The sequence below is a fragment of the Balaenoptera physalus genome, assembly GCF_965194825.1.
Source record: "Balaenoptera physalus genome assembly, chromosome: 10".
Taxonomy (NCBI): Eukaryota; Metazoa; Chordata; class Mammalia; order Artiodactyla; family Balaenopteridae; genus Balaenoptera; species Balaenoptera physalus.
Genome location: NC_138889.1, coordinates 20,739,110 through 20,758,115, shown reverse-complemented (window position 1 = coordinate 20,758,115; position 19,006 = coordinate 20,739,110). Strand labels below are relative to the sequence as shown.

At 35.6% G+C, this 19,006-nt stretch overlaps 1 protein-coding gene across 2 annotated transcripts in view; it reads right to left on the bottom strand.

Moving 5' to 3' along the window:
* Positions 1-19,006, bottom strand: part of DDX10 (DEAD-box helicase 10) — a 247,763-nt gene that overhangs the window by 80,270 nt on the left and 148,487 nt on the right. For both annotated transcript variants that reach the window (XM_082476855.1, XM_082476854.1), the window contains exon 16: positions 11,843-11,899. In XM_082476855.1, the coding sequence (XP_082332981.1) occupies positions 11,843-11,899 (57 nt within the window). The remainder of the gene's footprint in view (positions 1-11,842; positions 11,900-19,006) is intronic.

Genomic DNA, 19,006 nt, shown 5'->3' with positions numbered 1-19,006 from the left:
AAGAAACTGGAAAAAACAAGAACATGTGGAGGCTAAACAACAAGCAGGTCAAACAATCTAACCTTATATCTTACAATCTCGTTCTTATCTAAAAGAACTAGGGGCGGAAAAAGAACAAATAAAGCCTGAAGTTAGTAGAAGGAAGAAGATAATAAAGATAAGAGCATTAATAAATGAAACAGAGACTGAAAAAGATAATAGAAAAGATCAGTGAAACTAAGAGCTGGTGTTTGAATAGATAAACAAAATTGATAAACCTTTAGCCAGACTCATCAAGAAAAAAAGGGCCCAAATAAACAAAATCAGAAATGAAACGGGAGAAATGACAACTGATACCACAGAAATACAAAGGATTATAAGAGATTACTACAAATAATTATACACCAACAAACTGGACAACCGAGAAGAAATGGTTAAATTCCTAGAAACATACAATCTCCCAAGACTGATTCAGGAAGAAATAGAAAATCTGAACAGACCAATCACTAGTAATGAAATTGAGTCAGTAATCAAAAAACTCCCAACAAACAAAAGTTGAGGACAAGACTGCTTCACAGGTGAATTCTACCAAACACTTAAAGAAGAGTTAACAACTATCCTCAAACTATTCTGAAAAACTGAGGAAGGAATGCTTCCAAATCTGAGGAAGGATGCTAAAAGGTTAGCATCTCCCTGATACCAAAACCAGATAAAGACATTTTAAAAAACAACAAAACTACAGGCCAACACCCCTGATGAAGAGAAATGCAAAAATCCTCAACAAAATATCAGCAAAGAGAAACTAACAGCCCATTAAAATGATCATACATCATAACCAAGTGGGATTTATTCCAGGGTTTAAGATCTGCAAATCAATCAATATGATACATCACCTTACCAAATTAAAGGATAAAAATCATATGATCATCTCAACAGGTGCAGAAAAGGCATCTGACAAAAGCCAGCATCCATTTATGATAAAAACTCTCCAGAAAGTGGGCATAGAGGGAACATACCTCAACATAATAAAGGCCATATATGACAAACTCACAATTAACATAATACTCAACAATGAAAAGCTGAAAGCTTTTCCTCTAAGATCAGGAACAAGACAAGGATGCCCACTCTCACCACTTGTTTTTCAACATAGTATTGGAAGTCTTAACCACAGAAATCAGACAGGAAAAAGAGAGAAAATGCATCCAAACTGGAAATGAAGAAGTAAAAGTCACTATTTGCCAATGACACGATACTATATAGATAGAGAAAAGCCTAAACACTCCACCAAAAAACTATCAGAACTAATAAATAAATTCAGTAAAGTGGCAGGATACAAAAATCGACTGCATTTCTACACACTAATATTGAGCTATCTGAAAGAAAAATTAAGAAACAATCCCCATTTACCATCAAATCAAAAAGAATAAAATACCTAGGAATAAATTAACCAAGGAGTTGAAAACCTTTACTCTGAAAACTATAAGACACTGATGAAAAAAACTGAAAACAACACAAATAAATGGAAAGGTATACCTTGCTCACAGATTGGAAGAATTAATATTGTTAAAATGTCCATACTGCCCAAAGCAATCTATAGATTCAATGCAACCCCTATCAAAATACCAATGGCATTTTTCACAGAACTTGAATAAATAATCCTAAAATTTGCTGGAACCACAAAAGACACCAGATAGCCAAAGCATCTTAAGAAAGAAGAACAAAGTTGGAGGTATCATGCTCCCTGATTTCAAACTATACTACAAAGCTATAGTAATCAAAACTGTATGGTACTGTACAGTAGCCAAGGTATGGAAGCGACTGAAGTGTCCATTGATAGATGAATACATAAAGAAGACGCAGTATATATACACTATGGACTACCACTCAACCATAAAAAAGAATAACATCTTGCCATTTGTGACAATATGGATGAAACTAGAGGGTATTATGCTAATAAAAGTAAGTCAGAGAAAAACAAATACCATATGAGTTCACTTATATATGGAATGTAAAAAACAAAACAAATAAACAAAATAAAATAGATACAGACTCATAGATACAGAGAACAAGCCAGTAGTCACCAGAGGGGAGGGGACTCACCTATTTCAAAATAGATGAAAGTGATTAAGAGGTACAAACTTAGAGTTATAAAATAAATAAGTTATGGGGACATAATATACAGCATAGGGAACATACTCAATACTATTCCATTAACTTTATATGGTGACACACAATTACCAGACTTACTATGGTGATCAATTCATAAGGTACATAAATGTTGAATCACTATGCTGTACACCTGAAATTAATATAATATTGTATTTAACCTACACTTCAATTAAACTGTTAAAAAGAGAAGACTATAAATCATCATATCCTAACTTAAGATAAGGAGAATAAACCATGAGTATAAAGGGCATCACAAGGATTACTTGATTCCATTTGGTCCAATCTGAACTCAGAGTCCGAATAGACCTAAATGACCACCCAACTGAGCAGAATCCAACAGACCATCTAATAATACAATGTTCATCTATAACATATACAAAAGAATATATATATACATATATATATGTATATATATATATACGCACACACGAGAGTGAAAGAAAGAGAGAACGTTAAGCACGAGTGCTTTTTTGACACATTATTCAACTGTGTTGTGAGTTTATTTTCCTCCAATTTTATGTGGTTAGAACATTTTTATTTTGCAAGTTTTATAAAAGAAACAACATTCTTTAAGAAGTATTAGAACACCTCCTGAAATAGCTATTAAAACTCTGTCTCAAAAATTCTGTCTCAAATTAATCTGGTACTGCATTGCAAATTTAAAAGTAACAAATATGGCTTGTTTTCCAAAAAATTTCTTCTTGTTCTCAGGGTTAATGTCTTGCACAGCACATGTTTAGGATTACCCTTAACCTTAACACCCCTGCAGGGCCCTCAGTGTTCACAAGTCAGGAAGTGAAGACAGACCTGCATCTTTGTGCTCGCTCTTTCATGGTCTAACCACATTTCAATAAGGCTGCAATTACTCAGGCAACCCATGTTCAATGTCATCAAATGTAATATTCAACATGACGCTGTGAATAAAGAAGTTTTAGCAGGATCCACTGATTTGGTCAATCAACAAATATTTGTGAGCAAGGTACTGAATGACAGAGTGAAGTCGCACAACTCCGATGGAGGTTAGGTTCCAAAATAAGCAGGCAAGGTGACAATCATCATGATCAAACTACCCTAGAATGTTCCTTTTATCATCCATAAAGTACAATACACATAGTTTTCTGTATTCAACTACACTAAAGTTTGAGAACCTCTAAGTTAGAAAAAAGGGGGGAAGAAAAGGAAAATCAATATGTACATATTAGGACAGCTCAACTTTTAAGGTAATATATTCTTAGCAAATAGGATATGGCTCAAGTATTCTAAAGGGATCCTGGCTATAAAGACACAGTCCTACTAGAGAATGAACTTGAGGATATGGGGAGGGGGAAGGGTAAGCTGTGACAAAGTGAGAGAGTGGCATGGACATATATACACTACCAAACGTAAAATAGATAGCTACTGGGAAGCAGCCGCATAGCACAGGGAGATCAGCTCGGTGCTCTGTGACCACCTAGAGTGGTGGGATAGACAGGGTGGGAGGGAGACGCAAGAGGGAAGAGATATGGGAACATATGTATATGTATAACTGATTCACTTTGTTATAAAGCAGAAACTAACACACCACTGTAAAGCAATTATACTCCAATAAAGATGTTAAAAATAAATAAAGTAATAAAGTAATAAAAAAAATAAAAATAAAATAAATAAAGGGATCCTGACTGCCTAAGAGTTTACTACATTCTGTTTTAGTATTAAGCATCAATAACCTTAATGGAAGTTAATGGGTTTGTTTGAATTTGTGTTGAATAAACAAGATGGGGGAGGAGAGGAGCATCAACTTGGTGAGCCCAGGTATGCTGGGTACGTTCACAGTTTGGCTGAAATTTAAATTCATATGATGCAACTCCACTGTATTCCATGGGCCCAGTTGCTGGATTTCAAGGAGTCTGTAACTGACAAAGCATTAACATGTAAATGTTAACTTTAAGAATAAATATACCTGCATTTCATTGATGTGTTCAATAAATATTTACGAGCATTTACTATGTGCCAGCTACGAAAAATCTCAGTTGCTGCTCACAAGGAGTTTACAGTCTAGAGATAAGAGAGACAATCACTAAGTATCATGACAGAATAATGTCCAAAAAGTAGAGTAGAGCACAAAGGAAAAAATGTCTAAATCTCCTGAAGAAGGGAGGAAAGGCTTCAAAAAGGAAATAGTGCTAGGAGGAAGAAGTAATGAAGACAGGACACTCTGCCTAGAGGGAAAGTTTGTGTAAAAGTAAATATAGGAGAATGTGACAATTTTAACTGATCTCCATGGGCTGGAAATAATGGTAAATTGTTTCATAATATTTCATTCATAAGAAACAAACTTGACGACTGGGATTACAGTGAGGTTTTATAGAAACTAGCAGGAAATTAACAATACTCTATATCTGCCAATGGTTATGCAACTATCTGTTCTGTTTCTTAAAGTAACCACTGTAACAGGGAACTAACTGTGGATAAAAAGGGCAATTTCAGGAGAAGAAAGTATTTACTTGCAACTTCTATTTTCGCTTTTAGGGCTCTCAAATGTGAATACTCTTGACTGCCTTGGAAATGAGGGGACAGTATGGCCTTATGCTTAAGGGTCAAGGCTCTTTTAGAGTCCAGTAAAGTAGGGACTTCCCTCGTGGTCCAGTGGGTAAGACTTCGCGCTCCCAATGCAGGGGGCCCAGGCTCGATCCCTGGTCGGAGAACTAGATCCCGCATACATGCCACAACTAAGAGTTCACATGCCGCAACGAAGATCCCACGTCACAACTAAGACCCGGTGCAGCCAAAATAAATAAATAAATATTTTTTAAAAAAAGAGTTCAGTAAAGTAGATTTGAGTCTGGGCTTGCCATATCCTTAGTTCTGTGATCTTGGGGAAGTTGCATAATCTTTCCTCATCTTGGAAATGGCGATAATACCAGTTACCTCATAGCACTGTTTATGACGATTAAAGAAATAATGTATGTGAAGCCTTTAATTACAGTATTTGTAACAGAGTAGGCAGTCAATGAATGATAGCAGCTACTAGTTACTATTATGCTTTACACTGACCATGAAAGTTATACTCCAAACTAATGTCATTATTACAATTCCTATTTATTCTGGAGGGGAAAAAAAATGGATACTGTTTTTTAAATCTTTTGGTAAGTTTAACATTGATGCTATGGAAACTTTCAATGTTACCTGGGTTACAGTCCTTAATAAGTGTTGAGATTGTGACTGAGAGTAGTATTAATAATGTCATTTTATTATATTTTAAAATGTGACACCTTAAATAAAATAAATCTAACAAAACTCTAAACTGCTTTCAGTGTTCTTTGGTATTTACTGTATTGTTATAGAGAGGGTTTAAAGCAGAATGAAAAGCACACACAGGGCTTCCCTTGTGGCGCAGTGGTTGAGAATCCACCTGCCAATGCAGGGGACACGGGTTCGAGCCCTGGTCTGGGAAGATCCCATATGCCGCGGAGCAACTAGGCCCGTGAGCCACAATTACTGAGTCTGTGCGTCTGGAGCCTGTGCTCTGCAACGAGAGAGGCCGCGATAGTGAGAGGCCCGCACACCGCGATGAAGAGTGGCCCCCGCTTGCTGCAACTAGAGAAAGCCCTCGCACAGAAACGAAGACCCAACACAGCCATAAATAAATTTAATTAATTAATTAATTAATTAATTAATTTAAAAAAATGCACACACAAATCACTCACAGACCTGGGGTCCAGCCCTATTTTGCTATTAATTAACTGTAAGACACTGGAAGAATCACCTATTCATTAAAGGCCTCCACTTTCTCACCTGTTAAAGAATGATTAGGAATATGACTTTCCTCTTTAAAAGCTTGTACCCTTGGGAGAGGTGGGAATGGAGAGCTGCTGTTTAAGGGGCACAGAATTTCAGCCCAGGATGATGCCAGTGCTCTGGAAATGACAGTGGCAGCTGTTCGCAGCAATGTGAATGTAATCAACGCTGCCAAACGGTACACAGAAAAGCGGTTAAAGTAGTAAATGTGATGATATATTTTACCACTACAAAGAATTTTACAGTCTGTGCTCTGTACCCCTTTAAGTCACTCATTCACCCCCTCCTTCATTCAAATATTTACTAAGTGCTTATTATGAACTAAGCACTGTGATAGGGAATACAAACAACAAGACTCAGAGCTGAGCAGGAAAAACAGACACGTGTCCAGATAAGTGCTATAAACCACCAGATGCTTCATAAAGGAGGCTGGAGTAAGAGTTACAAAAGCAAGAGTCCATATTATATCTGAGAGGGTTGGAAAAATCTTCATAAAAGACCCATAAACTGAGTCTTAAAAGAACAGCATGTATTCACCGTCTGGATGATATGCATGACCAGAACCGTTCCTTCTCCCGTAGTTAACTTTTAAATCTTCATGACTAGAAAAGGACAATTCTCTTACAGTGAACACTGGAAGTACCTCTTAAATAACCCAAGATGGTTAAAAGTTCGAACCTAGTGATCCCCTTCTTCATTATCACCAAAGAAAGAAAGAGAGGGGAAAAAATTCAAAAATCACTACATTAATCTCCACGCAACCAAACCAACACTAGAATTACAATAAAAGCTACTTGGGTTTTCATTGCTAATTCAAGTAGATATTAAACAGAAAAAGCACCCCTTCTAAAAGACTCAATGTTGTTTATTTAAGAAGTAGAAGGACAGCTTAATGGGTCTTATTATAGCACTAAAATAAGGTATTATTTGAATAGTTTGCTTAGAGAAACTGAATGACTTCATTTAGGACACCATTGAATAAGTGACTATATATCAGTGCAGCAATCGGTGCCCTGGAAGAGTTCGGACCCTTCAAATGGGAGAGCAATTTACTTCCAGGGAGCACCTTTGCTTTCACTGGGAATTGGGACTATAAACAAACTTACGTTTCCATTATCTTGTTTTTAATTTTATCAAAAGCTGTTTGGTTTGAAATAAACAATCCTCTAGAGCCCTTGAAATCCTAAACATATTAAGAACAAAGGAAGAGACCAGTTAAATATTTCAATGTTATAAAATGCCAAAAAAGAAAAAAGGTGGTGGGAGGGGGGGTAGAAGGTTTATATGAAATATATGGAATAAGGAGGTATTTCCCCACAAATTAAAAAATACTAGTTTGGTGTCAGTCAATAAAGCACTGCCAAAAGGGAATAAATGCAAAGGCTGAAGACCTAGAAAAGCTGTGAATGACCATTACCAACATTTATCAATGTCTATTTGTAGCTCTACAAGGAGAGATAATCCTTTAGCAGATAAGCCTGTAGTAAGACATACTTCTTGTTACATATTTTGGCTCAGATCAAGGGGTCACCCAGCAATCGAGACACAGACTGCTTTCCAGTCTTAGTGTGGCGTTCTCTCCTTACTCAAGGTATTTGCTATTAGTAATTTTCTATGAATAGTTGTTAGCCTATATACCATAGATCAGGGTTGTTTCTTAAAGAAAAAAAAAATAGAAATAGAAGAGGTAAAAAGTAACATACAGAAACTGCATGGTGCAATAAGAATAACAGGAAATGAGGATTCGGGGAGCCTGAGTACACACAGCGGTTCTGCCGTCAGAGAAGCCAGTGACGATGTTAAGTCATTTACTTGCTTTTAGCTTTACTTTATTTGGGTATTTTAAAAATAACAAGTATGAATGGATGTATGTATTTAAGTAGAACCATTGTTTCAAACAAAAGTTTCCCTGGAAGCTTCAGTATACATAGAGAAAAAAAGGGGGCTACTCTTATTGAAGACAAAATGGGAGGCTGGAGTCCTGTCCAAATAACCCTCCTGTATCCTGGGGGGATGGGGAGGGGGGGGTGGTATACCTCTGCAGAACCCCTAGGCTGGCTACTCAACGCACTATTGAAAACTGCTGGAATTTCCATTCTTACATTTCATGGACCAGGAAAAGTTCAAAACGATTTCGAAAGAACATAATATCAAAATAAATAAATTTAGCTTTGCTTTATGAAACTATTGTTAGCCAGAGAAAAAGATATGATAAACCAGTTTTAGGAAACACCTCCAGACCATCTCTCAGGTATATTCAAGTTCTAAAGTTATACAACTTCTTCTACTCTTATCGTGAAAGAACTAACCAAAACCACTTTACCTAAAACTATCTCCTAAGACTACTATTCATGAAGTACATTAATAAAGTGCTCCAGAGTCACTAAAATTTTAAAAACCAATAAAAGAAAACAGAAAGAGAAAATCAAGTTAAAATTTACAGTGCTACATAACATCAACCTCAAAACATACATCATTTTAATTATTTTCATATAATTTCCCCCATGCCTAAAAAATAAAAACTATAAGCATCATCTGTAATATAAAGTCCAAGCAATGCTTAACTTTCTGGTGTTTAAGTGCCTCTGAGCTGTTTCCTACTCTTTGCTCCTTCACACTCAGTGTTCAGTTTTACCAACCACATACTTTATTTCTTTACATTTCTGTAAAATCCTTCCAGCCACCACAGGTTGGTACAAGCACTTGAGACCATCAAAGTAACATGAGGAAATCTAGCTGGATAATGAGGTAAAGCTGTATTTCTAGGATTATGTAACCTCCCTGAATCCAAAAAGTAATGTGGTCTATTCATCATTGCTACAACTACTTTTTCAGATCTCAGTTTAAAATTTCTAACTTAGAAGAACACACAACATCCCATTAGCTAAGGTAAAAGTCAAATATTCTTTAGCAGTTCAAATATTTCAATGCTAAGGAAAGTTTTGATACCCAAAGACCTCTCTCTCTCAAATCACTAGACATTGGGTACCCTGAAAACTTTCTTAGGAGTTTCAACTTCATATTTCTCTCCAACTCCTGACACTGCAAATAATGTATTCTAGGCAGATCTTATAATCATCTTTCAACAAAAAGTTGCATCAGCTTTCTGAGAGGTCCATTCCAACTTTATTTTACTGCACTCCAACTTCAAAGAAATTTTTCTTAGGAATACTTACTGTGTATTGGGAAGAGATAACCACCAAGCATCATTTATAAAATTGAGAACTCACAATATCTTTAAACCTTCTCTTGTCTTGGAAATAAAGATAATACTATCAACTTTTATTCTAACACATTTTTCCAATTTTTAAAGCAATACTCTGTGTCTTCTATGTTCCTCCTCATATAACATGATGTTTGCTAAATGAAGCACAAAACAAGGTAGAAAACTGTTCTGTGAGTCTCCCTTTCTCAAACTTCCAGTTTCTATGCATTGATTTCTTGAAATAGGTATAAATGGGTAAGAAAACACCTCCGGTGCTATCGTTAAGTCTGCACACACCACTTTCTTTCACCACTAAGGTATCTTTTAGATATAGGTTCAGAGACTGAAGGATGCTCTGGATTGAAGCTGACCAGAAGGCCTCAGAAGGCAACAGCCTCAAGTCACACAACGACTATGTTTAGACATATTAAAGAGAAGACAACTTTTACTCTAAAACTAAGACATATCCATAATTTAAAGCTTGTGCGTGCATACACACACAAACAACTGGAAAACCTGAAAATTCATCTCATATATTTCTTCTTAGCTATCACAGAACTCTGGCCCATCACCTCTCTACAGAGTCCCTCCAACATCTTCTGGGTCTGTTTCCAAAGGGGCACCTGAAAAGCTGTAAGAGCCTCCATCCTCTGTCACTTTCATTTGAAAAGAAGCTGGGTGCAAAAAGGTTAGCCCAAGCTAATTCCTTGGCCTCCATGAGTCAGCCTGAATCTGTCACTGCTGTCAGTCCTTGGTGTGCTGAGGAATATTCGAGTCCTGGATACAACCTATCCTCTCATCTCTCTGCTAATATCACTCTTATAAGAGGAAATCCAAAAAAGAGGGAATATGTGTATATCTATAGCTGATTCATTTTGCTGTACGGTAGAAACTAACACAACATTGTAAAGCAACTATACTCCAATAAAAATTAATTAAAAAAAAAAGAGGGCTGCTGTCTCTGAGCACTCACACAGGGCTGTGAAATGGAGGCAGCTCGATTATTCAGAGCAATACTAAAACACCGCCTCTGTCTATTGAAAGCTGCTGGCTGAGCAGCAAAGCCATGTCAGCTGTTCTTTTCTTTGTTCCCAGAACAGTCCTTAGCACTTATACAGAAATGAGACAACCTCTTGACAAGGAAGTCCTCCTCCTTTCTTAGACATCAGGAAACAAAACACACATGACAAACAGGGGAAGGGGTGTGGAGTGGAGGGACGGGCTTGGCTTGAGGAGTTCACTTTAGAGGTCTACCCCAGTGGCAAAACCTAACTCTGACGGCCTTTACGGCTTTTCATTTCCCAGCTGGCACAGTATCAGAACCAAATACATACAGCAACTTATAGGGAAATAAAAGAAGAGGCACAAGAGGCACGCTCAAGGGTGAGAGCAATTTCTTTCTTACAGCTTAAACCACTACAAAAGGTGAAGCATACAGTATCAACAAGTATAAAAAATAAACCAGATTTGGTAATATACACAAATATGCACAAATACACACAAAGGAAATACAGGGTTTTCTTTTGGCTCCAGACTGTATTGATATCTTTCATTTTATAATTTCATGTGCAGAAAGAAATGAGAGCTTCTTAGTAAAATAAAATGATTTATTTTTATGCTGAACATACACTATTCATAAATATCAACTGCTTTCATTAAAGTTAAGATTTCCTTCTTAAATTTAAATTTTTCCCACTATAGTCCCTGAGAGCTCATTTCCATGCCATGACAGTTCACATCTGCATTTTAAAAGCAAATACAGAATCCACCACCTGATTTAGCAGTTAGGCTGCACACACTGTAGCTCTCGTTTTAGGGCACCTTTGAAGACAAAGTGACATTTAATACTGAATATAAGCAGTCTTTTCATCTTACACTGAAGATTAATTGCTTCCCACTTCAGTACTACAGCATGAGTTATCATCTCTGACTTGCTCTCTAAGTGCTATGGTCAGCATGGAAAAAAATGACAAAGAACATTACGGCTTTACTCAAGGGAGTCGGATCTTTGCTAACTGCTAAGAAGAAATGATGGCTAGTCAGGCATAGCACAATGAGATACAGCATGAGAAATGACATACATTTCTGTGCCCTGGTTCTAGGAAATCATTTCTACTAAATGTCCTCAGAATGCAGAAGCTGAACCTTCCTTGGTGTCAAACACACCAGATAAAAATTTTATTAGCTGCACATGGGTGATGGTGTTTACAATTGTACATATATTTGAAAGAAACTGTACATATACACTTGCTGAAAATTTCTGGTTACAGAATACAGTGAAGGTGGGAGATACAGAGTGCTTTCCCCTAGGTTCTAGGAGTTGAAGCAACCAATACTTTCAGGGTTATCTATTAGCAAGTTGGGTTCACACAGGCTGTCTCTCTAATCTGAAGATGACATAGAATAAAATCCTATCAGGCCTGGCCCACAGAGTCAACCATCTCCTATACTTAATACACACAAAACATAATGGAAAAAGATGGTGAGGGTAGGAGGGCAAAGCCCAACAAACAAATTATCTTATGTATTTTTCACCCTGCACCACAGAGGAAACAAATGAATATGAGAAAGCAAATGATACACATACACGGACTTAAATCCAATTCAAATGACATGATGTATAAATAAATATAAATTGCATATGGAAAAGAAGAGTATTTAAATTCCATTCAATGTTACAAACATTCTTCTCATTAAAATATAAACCCTTACCTTTGCTTGTTTCTTACTGGCTTCTCTTCTGGCTTCCCTTTCTTTCAGTCTTTTCTCCTACAGGAAGAGGGGGAAAATTAGTAAGTTTTCATAATCATTAAGTATGTGTCAAACAGATCTGGAATCAAATTACAGTTCGACCATTTACTAGCTGTGCAGTTTTGGGCAACTTATTCGCTACCTCTCATTTTCTCATCTAAACATGGAGATAACAGGAGCGCACATTTCATAAAGTTGGTATAAGAACTATATAAAATAACATAAATGCTTATTAGCACAATGTCTGACATATGACTGGTTCACAGTGTTGGCTATTAAAATAAAAAGGAAGAAATGCAGTAATGATTATTTCCCTTTTCCTCTAAAAGCAGAATTTATAAAGGATATGAAATCCTCAACCTTGGGGTTCTTAGAAAAGTGGCAGTATTTTTCTCAAAACAAAAACAATGGAAGATTATTCTTATAAGCACCTTATTTTACTGAATTGTTTTATAATTTCCCCATTAGTTTTCCAATGATCATAAAACAGGCAGAAAATACAGCACTAATGTTTTCAAAATAAGAAAAATAAATATGTATATTAATAAAATTCAAAACAACAAAATGAAGCTAAAGTTGAAAAAACTTTTGTTTTAAATAAAACACCTCCTTTCCTCTTCAAAAAATAAAGTGGTAAAACAATATAGAGGCTAGTCTCAATCCAGAATTCATAGCTAACTATTTTAAATTTAATGAACTACTAGATCAATGTAAAAAGTGAATAAACAGCAAATAATTCTTTCATGAAGTAATATGAAACTGTGACCATGATTCACTCTTACATTAAATATCCACTAACATGAGAATTAACAATTTTTTCAGTCTGGACAATCTATACATTATCACTATGCTTCACACATAGCTTTCTCCAGATTGAAGAACCAATTCTAATACATACTCTAGAGACAGACCTGAGGCTGGTCTATTGCTCACAGCTTTGAGAAGGGCAAGAAACTGCTACAATCCACACTATACACCCTATCTAGGTTTACAGACTTCTTTTTAATAGTGAGAACATAAATGTTAAAAGTTTCAAAGGGGGTTAAGTACTAATTAATGCAAAGAGGAGGGGAGCCCAGAGAACTTATAGATTCAGTTTTTATAGCTTCAGATTGCACAGCAGGAAAGCTAAATTCTAAGTGAAAATTCAAATTCAAATGGCAACTGTTCATGTGTCATACCCCTAAATAATGCATAATGTTAAATTATTCTTTTCTGTGATTATTATTCTTTTTCTACACTAGTTTTGGAGAAAATGGATTACTTTGACTTCCAAATAAAACATACAACTAAAAGGGCATGTAAAACTTAAACAATGTGCAATTATACAGAGAAACATTCTAAAGATTATTTGGAAGTTCCAGGATCAAGGTCAGGAGAAAAGGAAAGATGAAGGAATCAAAACTAAGAACGTGTTGTCAAACACATTCTTTTCATTGTCAAAGAGCTTAGTAAGTGAGAGACCTATCTCAAACATGGGTCTCCGTGTGCCAAGTCTGGTGTCTTTTTTGGATACATTCTAAAAAAAAATTAAAAGTCAGGATTTGGAGAATTTAACAGGTGTGACTTATAACAGAAAAAAATAAACTTACTATTATTTTACCAAGCAGCCAATGAATGCAATAGTTATTAAGACACTATACATGAATTGGTTCTCTAATCAGCTTATGAGAGTTGTTCTGCCACTAAAGTGAAATAATCTCAGTGTGTCCTCATTTGTGGGATGGGGACAAAGTTAATGGATGGCAGTTTGTAAACATCTGCACCCAAATTTTTCACAAAAGTTGGCACCAATTACTGATTCTCTATGAGTATTAGCAGACTACAAAATAAATGAAAGTAGCAAAATAATATTAAAGAAAAAAATTTTAAATCACTGACCATAATTACGCTTAGTTTGAGAGCTGGCTTTAGTTTGTGGATGAATGTATTTGTAATTTTCTCTCTCTTCTCTCTTTCATACATACACAATTTAGTTTCATTTTCCACATAAAGTTTTCATGTATGGAAAGTAAAATTAAGCAGAACAGTATTTTATGTTAGTCTACAAAGATCACAGTGACTTTTGAGTGTTGCACTGCTTAAACTAATTTTAAAACTACAGCTACATAAAATGTCAAATAACTAGAGAGTGATAAAACTGTACTTTTATACATATGTATCTGTTCATTAGCACATTATTGCTATTGTTATTTTCTTACTAACAGTAGAAGCACTGAATTATTAAGAATCAGCAGTGTGCTAAACATTTCACATATATTTTTAATTCTATGTAACAAAACTTTTGAGGTATTATCATTTCCATCTTATAGATGAAAAAATTGAAGATCAAAGTGATGAAGTAACCTTCCTTATGTCACACAGCCAGTGTGATAGAGCTGAGACTAACATTGGGTCCATGGAGTCAACACCCCCAACTCCCTCAACTCCAGCACACGTCTATACCTCTTCTCTCCTCCATGAGAAAGTTTACGCAGCTTTGTTAGATGAATAGTTTTTATCTTAACAACATGTTTCAGCCAAATGTTGCATTTCCTTTTATTATTAATAATGGTCGGTTACCGTATGGGTCTTTCATCCTGAGAGCACTTTTTTCCTGATAGCATTTTATGTACACTATTTAATTAATTTTTGCCTGTTTCCTGTCCAGAAAAAACATAATTAACCACATTTAACAGTCACACAAATTGTTGTTGTATTTATTCAGTAACTGGCCTTCTCCCAACACACTGGAGCATCTGAAAATGGCACTTCAAAGTTCCAAAGAATAACCTCGATATGTTCACATCAGACAAACTCTCTCTAAACAAGTAAACGCAATCTCTCTTTTGGGGCTTTTCATCTAGCCACTTTAATCAGAGCAGAAAAAAAATATTAACAAATTTCTACTACTATTGAACACCAGTATTGACTCATGATAGTCAATGAAGAATATTTTAAATTTCAAAATTTAAATTGGCTATCAGAGTTCACATGTGCATGCAAGTAGAATAATTTTTCCTTTTAAGATTTCTGCCACAAGTCTCAGGTGGATGAGGGATATTCAAAACCTTTAAAATATGAAATGAACATGACCAGGACATGAAAATGAAGTATAATAAAAAGAACAAACTTTCAATATTGGGTGAAACAAAAAGAAAATTAGAAAACTTCTCTTTCTTATCTTAAAAAGCTATATTAGCACTCTATCTGAAAAGAGGAAAGAGTAAACATTAGTCTTTAAACAGAGGAGAATAGGAAATAGAATTATGGTAATCCAAAATTTGGGAAACGGATATAGGGAAGAAAGTACAATTTCTTCTTTTGCTAAGGCAGGAAAAGGGTTCTTTTCTTAAAAGAAGAGTATGTGAATCATAGATGCTATAAATGACAAGACATAAAAATAAAAGGTTGAATTACAATGACTAGGGGAAAAATACAATTGAATTTTATTAGATTGAGTAACCGAACCACCCCCCCACACACACACTTAATTTTAGGTGGTTTAAATGCTTTAAATCCTTTCTTTTCCTATTTCATTTTTTAGGATGGGTACCAAAAGGTATTTTATGCCAACAAAAAGAATGCACAATTTTATCTTTAGTTCTGCCATGCTACAAATGATTAAGTATAAGATCATGAAATTCAATAATAAAAATCAAATTCAAAAGAAAACAGAAAAATTACATTTCAAGGTACAAAATACTTCTTTATAGACGTTACTATATGTCTTTTGGCTTCTCACACACTACAGGTCCTTAGCTTCCAGAAATATGAATTTCAACATGTCAGGACTACGTATTTAAACCATTTTCATTCCATGGTGCTTGGAAATCTGTAGATTTGGAAACCAATATTTTTCAGGAGGTGGTGGAAGCATACAACCTATCTGAATGAGCCTCAGGCAACTGTGTCAGTTTGGTAAGGAATGGAGTTCCCAGCTGTCACATAAAGAAGGAGGGGACATCGATCCTCATTTCAGTATTACAGGAACCTCTTTTTCAGGGAAGAAAATTGGCTCAACAGAAGTGAGTCAAAGAATGATTACAAGGATTTTTGGCCCTGAAGATACCCCCTGTCCTCCAAGAACAAAATCCCAGTAAGCCTAAATCCCTCCTGGGAACGAAGAACACAACAAGGTTCTCTGATCTGTTACCTGTTCTACAGAGTTTCATCTGAACAACATAAAAAATTGGGCTTCCATATATAAATCTATAACAACTGCAGTAAGGATATGAAGACAGGGAGAAAAACAAATTTACATAGAAACACCGATTCACTAATCAATTCCTTCAACCATCTGCTGAGCTACTATGTTCCAGGTCCCGTGGTGGGGTCTGGGTATATAGGGATGGGCAAAACAGACACAGCCAAGCTTCCCCTCATCTTTGTAGTCTATGACCTAATCTTGTCAGATCCCTGAATTCCATCAACACCAAACTCTGCCCTTGCTCCTCAACCTCTCCAGCTACTGACCATCAATCTAACAACCACCCCACCTCTCAAACAACATATGGTGTTTTTTAAAAAAAAAAATCCACAAAACAAAGAACTTAACAATAAAAATAGAGATAATAAACAGGTCAAAGACTTGCCACAAAGTGGATAAGACCTATATAATCTTGAGTATTTATCTCATTTGGATGCTGGATATGAAAAAAGGCCCAAATACCCAGATGTTGGACTGACTATCACAAGATGCTCTAAGCTCATGAGAATAAGAAGAGAAACCTCCCAGGTAGACATCTCTAAATTATAGGCAAAGGTTCTATAGTAATAGGCTGGTTTCCTTTTTTATAATAAATCCGGTTGTGATGGTAGTAAGAAGGGGACAGGTAGTAGGACGGTTGTACAAGAAGAGAATCTCCTTTCCTCCCCCATAAATAAGCTTTATTCATAAAGTGAATTTTAGAATTAAGTATGGGATACAAGTCTCCCCATGATGACATTTCTGACATTAGTAAAATTTCATAAGCTCATATGAGCTAGACCAGTCTCTGACAATGCCTTAGACGCTTAAATGGCCATACCTTCTTAAAAATGGATTATGGTACTAGTAACTATATAGCTATGCAATGAACATTCAGGGAAAGGTAATGTTAGTATGTGGTCCTAAACTAAACTACTAACCACAATGTTTATTTTATTCTAAATTTATTTTAGACCAATGACCTTGCTCTGGAAACATGAACAATTTCTATTATGTGTCATTCCTTCTTCAAAATCCTCGTCTCCAGCTGTCATCCTCTACCTTTTGATTCATTGCTTCAGAGTTATCCTGTTGTAAGAGAATGGCTATTGGTATGAGATAGGTAGCAGCTACATAGTTAAAAACAGTGTGTAGGGAAACAAAGACCTTGCTAAGAGTCCCAGGGCTACTATTTGTAAGCTTTTATAAGCTGTGGGGCCTTGGACAAATTACTTGACCCTTATAAGTCTTAGTTTTATCATCAATAAAATGAGGCTAACCCACTTATATAAGAAGTTAATTGTTAGCATATAATACAACACATAAAAAATGCTTAGTGCAGGGCCTAGTTAACTAACTGCTACTTGTTATTATTATTCCTAAGATGCCTGACTACAGCTTCCCTCCTTCTTGACTATCATAATAAATTTATGTTTAAGATACCTGGGTTCCATGTCAACTCAATTCTGTGTAAACAACAACAAAACAAAACAGATTTTCTAAAAAGTCCCTTTAATTCTTTCTTAATGTTCTAATATTCATGCTAGTAGTTAAGTAGAACCCAGAGCAACTTTGCAAACAGTCCAGAGACACATTATGAACATGTCACCTAAATATACAATCCAAAATGGATAAAGCACTCAAAGCAAATTTCAAAGAAATGAAAGAGAATCTCAAAATGAATTGCTTCTCTCGACTCTCAGCTGTTACAGCAGATATTATCACAGTAAACACAAGCTATCTTTCAGAGCTAAGAATGATGACATATACCACAGAGCAGATTTTCATTCCATTTAAGTAAAAACCTTTCAATGATATGATCCATGGCCCATCTTTCACAGTTCTGACTGAATTACCAGAAAACACACTGTTTCCGTGCAAAAGCAGCACTCTCGCCTTTACAACTTAGTAATTTACTAATGGTTTTATATGTAAAAATATAGCTTTTGCTATAATTTTACTTCTGATAAATAGTTTCAAGAGGTTTAGCAAAGAAAACAGTAACAGGCCTAATTAAGTATAGTTACTTATAAATTGCCAGGGAAAGAGAAAGACCAGAATGGTCTCAGAAGAAAATGATGCTTAATGACTACAATGAAGACTCGTGAAGAGAAACAAAGCTACGGACTGGGTGATCCAAAGCAGTTATGCAAGGGCTCCTGAAGTTCCCAGAGTGAGTGGCTAAGTTCCAGCAAGCGGGCAGCTGAGTTCCACTCCCAGTGATGTCATAAACTGTACTGCCTTTATTTTTTCTTTTGCTTTTTTTTTTTTGGCTATAAACTAGTTAAAATTCTATAGTTCAGTTTCTAAATCTTTAGGACAAAGATATTTACTTGAGTCACAGTAGAAATTACACAGATTTCAGAATTTGGCAGATGAAAAATGAGTCAAGGACAGGTGTTACAGCACGGAGGAAAAACAGGTGGGAATAAATGAATAGCTGAGACCTACAATACAAAGACTGAGTGCATATTAGAAGCTATGGTGTGAGGCTGTTAATTTTAAACAGCAAGAACAAACAACTACTTTCAAACAGAGTCATTAAGACTAATGATTATATATATTCACTTATATATAACTTATATATTAACTAGCTTATCCTCTTAAACCAAAAATATAATCATGAAATACAATTATTTAAACATGCTGAAAGATTTTTAAGCTCAAAAAAGCTTCTAAAATTGATACATATTTTAAAAAATATAATATGTGTCATAATATGTATCAAATACAGAATTATGTTACAGATTTTCTGGAGTTTTCTTTTCATACGTAAAAGTCTTTCAGGCACATTCCTCATTCACAGTTTTGTGTTAAGAAAAAAAATATGATTTTAAAACCAATAATGTGTTCAGCTAATGCAATTAAAATAAAATAAACTGTGCAGGATTAAGAATATATTGGGGGGCTCCCCTGGTGGCACAGTGGTTAAGAATCGGCCTGCCAATGCAGGGGAC